The sequence below is a fragment of the Dipteris shenzhenensis genome, chromosome 2, assembly GCF_047967505.1.
Source record: "Dipteris shenzhenensis isolate YYH24624 ecotype China chromosome 2, Dip_SZ_1.0, whole genome shotgun sequence".
NCBI classification, from domain to species: Eukaryota; Viridiplantae; Streptophyta; class Polypodiopsida; order Gleicheniales; family Dipteridaceae; genus Dipteris; species Dipteris shenzhenensis.
Genome location: NC_141597.1, coordinates 22,668,345 through 22,674,554, shown reverse-complemented (window position 1 = coordinate 22,674,554; position 6,210 = coordinate 22,668,345). Strand labels below are relative to the sequence as shown.

The window sequence follows — 6,210 nt, the reverse complement described above, 5'->3', positions numbered from 1 at the left end:
AAGCTCGCTTCCTTCAAGCCGCGGAAGATGTATACCCTTACCGTACCACCTGGCCAACGAACGATTTTAGTGCAGGTTACCTTACATCAAACGTGGAGAGTTTTTTCATCATTGCTTGTCAAAAGCGGACTTTCCAGCTCCCACAGAACCTTTTCGTTGCGCCCCGCAATCAAATGCCGACTGTATCTTTTTGCACCACGAGAACTGTCTGTAACAAAGGTATTCGGTCTCTGGGCTTCGCAAATTTCAAGCGTTGTGAAATCTCTGACCGGAGCCAACACACAACGCAGCTTGCCACGATTAGCGCAACTGCGGAAGGTATGGTTTTGCCTAGAACCCCGAAAAGAAATTGGCCCTGCTTTCTCTACCCGTTTTAGGCCTTTTAGTGAAGCTGAACCAGCACATAATTTCTGCAAAACAGCCTATTTTAATTGAATCTGCAACAAACGAGGGGCCAGATGGTGTTGCAGTGCCTGTTCAAAACTTGCTATTCAGCTGATAATGGGCCTTTAGCTCATTGCTGTAAAACGTTTTTTTTCGTGAAGCATGCAGGGTGGTGGAGAATGATGCCTCTTGTGACATTTTCATGGAGTTCAAACAATGGTGTGGGAAGGGCCAGCTCATTGAGGCCCTTCAGGCTGTTTATCTTATGGAACGGCAAGGACTCCCCCTCTCGACCAATATCTTCTATCCTCTTCTACAGGTGTGCATCATCAAGAAGGACCTGCAAGTAGGCAGGGAAGTGCATTGCATGATCATGAGATGTGGATTAGAATCAAATGCTTTTTTGGGGAGCCACCTCATCCGCATGTTTGCTTTATGTGGGAGTTTGTTGGATGCAAATAACGTCTTTAGCAAACTGCGTAAACCAGATGTGTTTACATGGAGTGCAATCATCTCGGCACATGATAAGCTCGGCCAAAGTGAGCGGGCTATTAAATTGTATCACTTAATGCAACAACAATCAATGGTAAAACCAGATGCACACACTTTTGTTGCAGCCCTGAAGGCCTGTGCCAGCATGGCAGCTGTAGATGAAGGCAAGCTGATTCATGCCCATATCATTGAAAGCAGTTTGGATTTGGTTATTCATGTTGGAAATATCCTCATCGACATGTACGCCAAATGTAGGAGCCTTGAAAATGCACGTGCAGTATTCGACAGATTGTCACGGAGAGATGTAGTTACATGGAATGCTATGATTGCAGGATATTCTCAGCATGGGCAAGGTGAAAGGGCTGTGGAACTTCTCAAAAGAATGCAAGAAGATGGCCTGCAGCCAGATGAAGTTACTTTCCTTGGTATACTGAAAGTATGCTCTAGCATAGCAGACTCAGATGAAGGTGGGCTGGGGATTTCTCAGATAGTAGACAATGTTTTTGGAGTGAATGAAAAATGTGCCAAGTGTTGGAGCTTGGGTGATGCACAGAGCCTATTTGACAAACTGCCAAATCGAAGTCTTGCAACATGGAGTGCAATGATAGGAGGATATGCTGAGCATGGGCATTGTGATAAGGCTCATCAACTGTTTAAGCGAATGCAACAAGAGGGCTTGCAGCCTGACTGTGTTACATTTGTCTGCATCCTGAAGGCATGCTCGAGCTTAGATCGTGGAAGATTGATTCATGCCCACATTATTGAAAGTGGCTTTGAGCTCGATCTCTGTGTTGGAAACAGTCTTATTGACATGTACGGCAAATGTGGGAGCCTTCATGATGCACGTCAGTGGTTTGACAAATTGCCTAAGCGAAATGTGGTAACATGGAGTGCAATGATTGCGGGATATGCACAACATGGGCATGGCCAGGATGCTCTGCAACTTTTCCAGCAAATGCAAAAGGTTGGCATGAGCCCAAATGAGGTCACCTGTTTTTGCGCTATGAAAGCATGTTCCAACATGGGTTCCCTTTATCAGGCCAAGCTGATTCATGCTCACATTATAGAAAGTGGATTCGAATCGATATTATCTGTTGGGAACACCCTCGTTGACATGTATGCCAAATGTGGGAGCCTGCAGGATGCTCACAGGGTGTTCGAGAAAATGGAAAAGCGAAGTGTGGTGACATGGAGTGCAATGCTTGCAGGATATGCTCAGCACAATAATTACGAGCTGGTGCTGCAGTGTTTCAAGGACATGCAACATGAAGGCTTTAAACCCAACGATGTTACATTTCTCTGTCTTCTTTCTGCTTGTTGTCACTTGGGGCTTGTGAATGAAGGCTGCCATCACTTTTATTCTATGGAAAAAGACTTTGGTGTTATACCAAATCGTGAGCATTATAACTGTATAATTGATCTACTTGGCCGTACAGGATGCTTGAAAGAGGCAGTAGACTTGCTGCAGGGTATGTTAGGTGAGCCTAATGTTGTGGCTTGGATGTCTCTGCTAAGTCAATGCAGAATACATTGCAATGTGGGTCTAGCAAAGCGATGCTTTGACAATATTGTCATGTTGGACCCAAGAGATGCTTCTGGTTATGTACTCATGGCCAACCTTTATGCTGATGCTGGCATGTGGGAAGACGTAAACAAGGTACAAGAAATGAAAAAGCGTGCTGCTGTGTCTAAGAAGCCAGGGAAGGCTGTTGTTGAGGTTAAGAACAAGGTGCAAGATTTTGTTGTAGGAGACAGAAGCCTTGCACAAAGCAATGATATCCATGCAAAGATAAAAAGATTAGATTTGCAAGTGAAGAAGGAAGGGTATGTGCCATACTTGGACTTAGTGCTACAGGCACAGCCAGAACAGGGCAAGGGGTATTACTTATTTGGACCCTGAGAAAATCACCTCAAATTCAGTATAGAACCTTTGATGTTTTCATTGGCTGCATAATCCCAACAGGATTGTGCCCAATTTTGAGAATAGATGAGAAAGCATGCAAGCATGTCTAAGACGTGAGGAGGCTATTGTTTAGGTTACAAACAAGGTCCAAGGTTTTGTTGTAGGAGACAAAAAGTCTCTTCAAAGATAAAAAGATTAGATTTGCAAGTGGAGCGCGAAGGATATGTGCCCATATTGGGACTCAGTACTACAGGGACTGCTAGATGAGGGCAAGGGGTATTAGTTTTTGGGCACTGATAAAATCACATTAACGTTCAGCAGAGCTGAGTATCAAAGACGCTTGATGGTTGCATGATGACGGTAAGATAGTGACAATCCAAAGGCCAGCTGGAGATTATAAGCATGGAGTGGTGGTACTGTTAGGGAGGTAAATTGCACATGTGTGCACATAGAGCAGGATGTATATGAACAGGAAAAAATGGGCATATCCCTAATGTAAAGGCCGGGGGTAGACTGTGCAATAGGGTTCCTCAGAGCTTCATTTTGTTCAAGGGAAAGGGCATATTGCATAGTGATCCTGCTATGGAAGCTGCTTCATCTCTTCCTTTCCATCCCCCACAGTTTTACGCCTTTTGCAATGTTTGTGGCCATAGTTGTGTGCTGTTGGTTTCCAGCTGCTGCCATAGTTGCAGAGCTTACTGGTTGCAAACATGGTGGAGATCTTGGAGCAGAGTGTGGCAACCTAAATGCAACAACGATGTTGCTACAACAGAACTCACAAGGCAGACAATGCAAGGGCAGTAGCCTTAAAAAATAGCTCTATGAGCTTTTCAAAAGGCAGCAAAGCCTTGAGACAATTATCATTGCGTGCATAATTTACCGTCTTGACCTAGTCAGAGTTCAGCTTAACTGTTCTCAAGGCTTGAGGGAGAGAGCAATACAACTTCCAAAGGGAAGATTTCTTTTGGAAGAGAATCTCTTCAAGCTTCAAATTTAGGCAAAGGCCAGCAATTTCAACAGCAGATTAACAGGAAAAATAAGAATTTGCAAAAAGGTTCTGGAACACTTGAAGAAATGCAAGAGGCAATCCGTTTAACAACTTCAGTAATCTTATGATCAGTGGGGCTTCTCCCAGAAGACCTCATGATTACAATTACCATGGACTATCTGCAATATATATCTTTGGAATTCAAAAGTGTCTATGAATCTGTGAAAACCATTCCATTCTTGATGACTGATCATGTGAAAGGTTGCTTCTGAGTCAACTAGCCTGTCAGTTTGTTCAGTCTCAAAATTCCCCTGCATAGGCAAATTTTTAGGCAGGTTGCATTGTGGGATGACATGAAAATCTGGCCTCTCGTTGAGCCAAGTGTCATAATTTAAAATATGAATTCTAATTCTTTTAATGCCAAGAAAGTCCTTCGAATGTCAAACCATTTCCAGCGCCCTTTCGTTTCCATCATCATTGTTTCTTCATATGGAAACGACTTCCTCTCTCTTTTGTTCACCCTCCATATCCTCACCCTCCCTCCCCCCCTCCCTATCTATTCCGACTACGATGGCTCCTCCTTCAATCCTTTCCACGATGACTCTCATCCCCTCCCCTCACATTCCAAGAATGTACCCCCTGGATGCACCGCTCCCGTCAAAGCCTCAGATATATTCTTCTGCTCCCCTGACACAGCCAGCCTTTGATGCTTCAAATCCTTTTGATGATGAAAGTCTTGTGAAGCAACCAGGAGTCACTGCTTGAAATCTTTTTGATGATGATTGTCCCTTGGCTCCTCCTATGAAACCGAAGCTAGATTCGGGCCAACTTGTTTGATGATGAATCGAAGCCACAGGTTCTTCATCGCAGGAGGGATTCAGCATGTCTCAGTTTAGAGAGCGGGCTGGTGCATCTGGGGACGTGGCTGGCCCACCAGACCCCAGGGAAGCCACAACCAGGCTCAAAGGCTCAAGAAAAACACATTCAAATCGAGTGAGGGGAAGGGAAGCGTCAAGCCCAACTCTCATGCCTGGAATCAGCTTCTAAGGGGTGAAGGAGAGACACAATGCAAGGGCTCCTATGGGACTGCTCCTGGTATTCAATACGATGATAGTCAATTTCAAAAACAAGACTTGAAATACAAGAGTGTTCAAGAACTGAGGAGACCACCAAGAGCGTGCACAATTGTGTCAACGTTGCCGAAAACACTCTGAACCTCACGATGGTGAGCATCTGTCAGAGCGTGCAAAACTGTATCAACGTTGCCAAAAACATCAGAGTGGATGCCACAAAAACGTTGCTCACCTTACATGAACAGGGTGAGCATATCAAGCGAACTCATGAGTTGGCCTTGGTATTGAGCAGAACCTCACGATGGTGAGTGTTTGTTAGCCATTTGTATCTTTGTTCAACTGCTGATTGCATTTATTTCCTGTGATTTTTTCGCATTCCTAAGAAGAATTAAGGGAGATCTGCATTGTTATGTTACTCTACGGTAAAATTGCTCACACGGATTTTAACAGAATGCTTCCAGTCCCCATTGATAGCTGTTTTGCAAGCTTGCAACTCAACGTTAGCTGAATTTGTCAATGTTGCTAGGATAGTTGGCACTATCAGAGTTCTGAGGATGCTCCTAACTATCTTGTTTTGTCACTTTGAAATCAAAGATTGTTTAACATTATTCTTGTGAGGAGGATTGGGAAGCCTCTGTAATTTGCATACTATTGTATCTGCACCTAATCATCTAGCTATGCCATGCATTAAAAAAAAAAGGTAAACATTCAGTTCTGTTGTTTGCAGCTACAAAGTATGTTTCTAAAACATGCTACTGGAAGAGCTTATGATAAGGCCAAGTCGTACTTTCATCAAGAAATGTTTTGAGTATACCAGACATATTCATGCGCAGTCTGGACATAGTCATGGCTGTTTTGGACAGCATTTGGATGTTAATTCCTGAGTTTCCCTGTATTCTGCGAGTGCAGCTGATTTGTAAAGCTAACCTCTTTGCAAGTTTTGAACGTAATTGTAGATATTTGAAGCTGCACTAGACATTATTTAAGCTGCATTCGTTGCTTCTGATGAGGCCTAACTGTTTCGTAGCGCTTTCCCATTATTGACATTTCAAGTGGAATTATCATCTCTCATGCTTTGATCCTTGTGTGCCCTGCTGTTACAATCATTTCCTTTATGTGCTATGAAGCCTTGGCTGGGGCATGGCTGTAAATTTATGAACAGAATTTAGGTTTGATTAGAAGGGAGCCATGTCATAGAATTAAAGAAATGGAGGTGACATAAAATTTTTGAAATGGTCGCGTCTTCTATCCGTGCCGACAAGATGTTCGCTCGACGAAGTTTCTGCGAGTTCTTCCTCAACGCATCAAATTTCTCTAATTGCTCTTAGCTGGAGTTGGGCGACCCTATGAGGAGTCTGCTATTGAAGTCT

At 43.7% G+C, this 6,210-nt stretch overlaps 1 protein-coding gene across 1 annotated transcript; it reads left to right on the top strand.

Annotated features, from left to right (window-relative positions):
- Positions 1-446: 446 nt before the first annotated feature.
- Positions 447-3,947, top strand: LOC147904490 (pentatricopeptide repeat-containing protein At1g11290, chloroplastic-like). Its single transcript, XM_087386801.1, has one exon. The coding sequence runs from the start codon at positions 587-589 to the stop codon at positions 2,774-2,776; it is 2,190 nt and encodes a 729-aa protein (XP_087242927.1). The 5' UTR covers positions 447-586; the 3' UTR covers positions 2,777-3,947.
- Positions 3,948-6,210: the final 2,263 nt, after the last annotated feature.

Excerpts from the sequence above, each read along its gene's own strand:
- LOC147904490 (XM_087386801.1), top strand. The coding sequence starts at position 587 with ATGGAGTTCAAACAATGGTGTGGGAAGGGCCAGCTCATTGAGGCCCTT.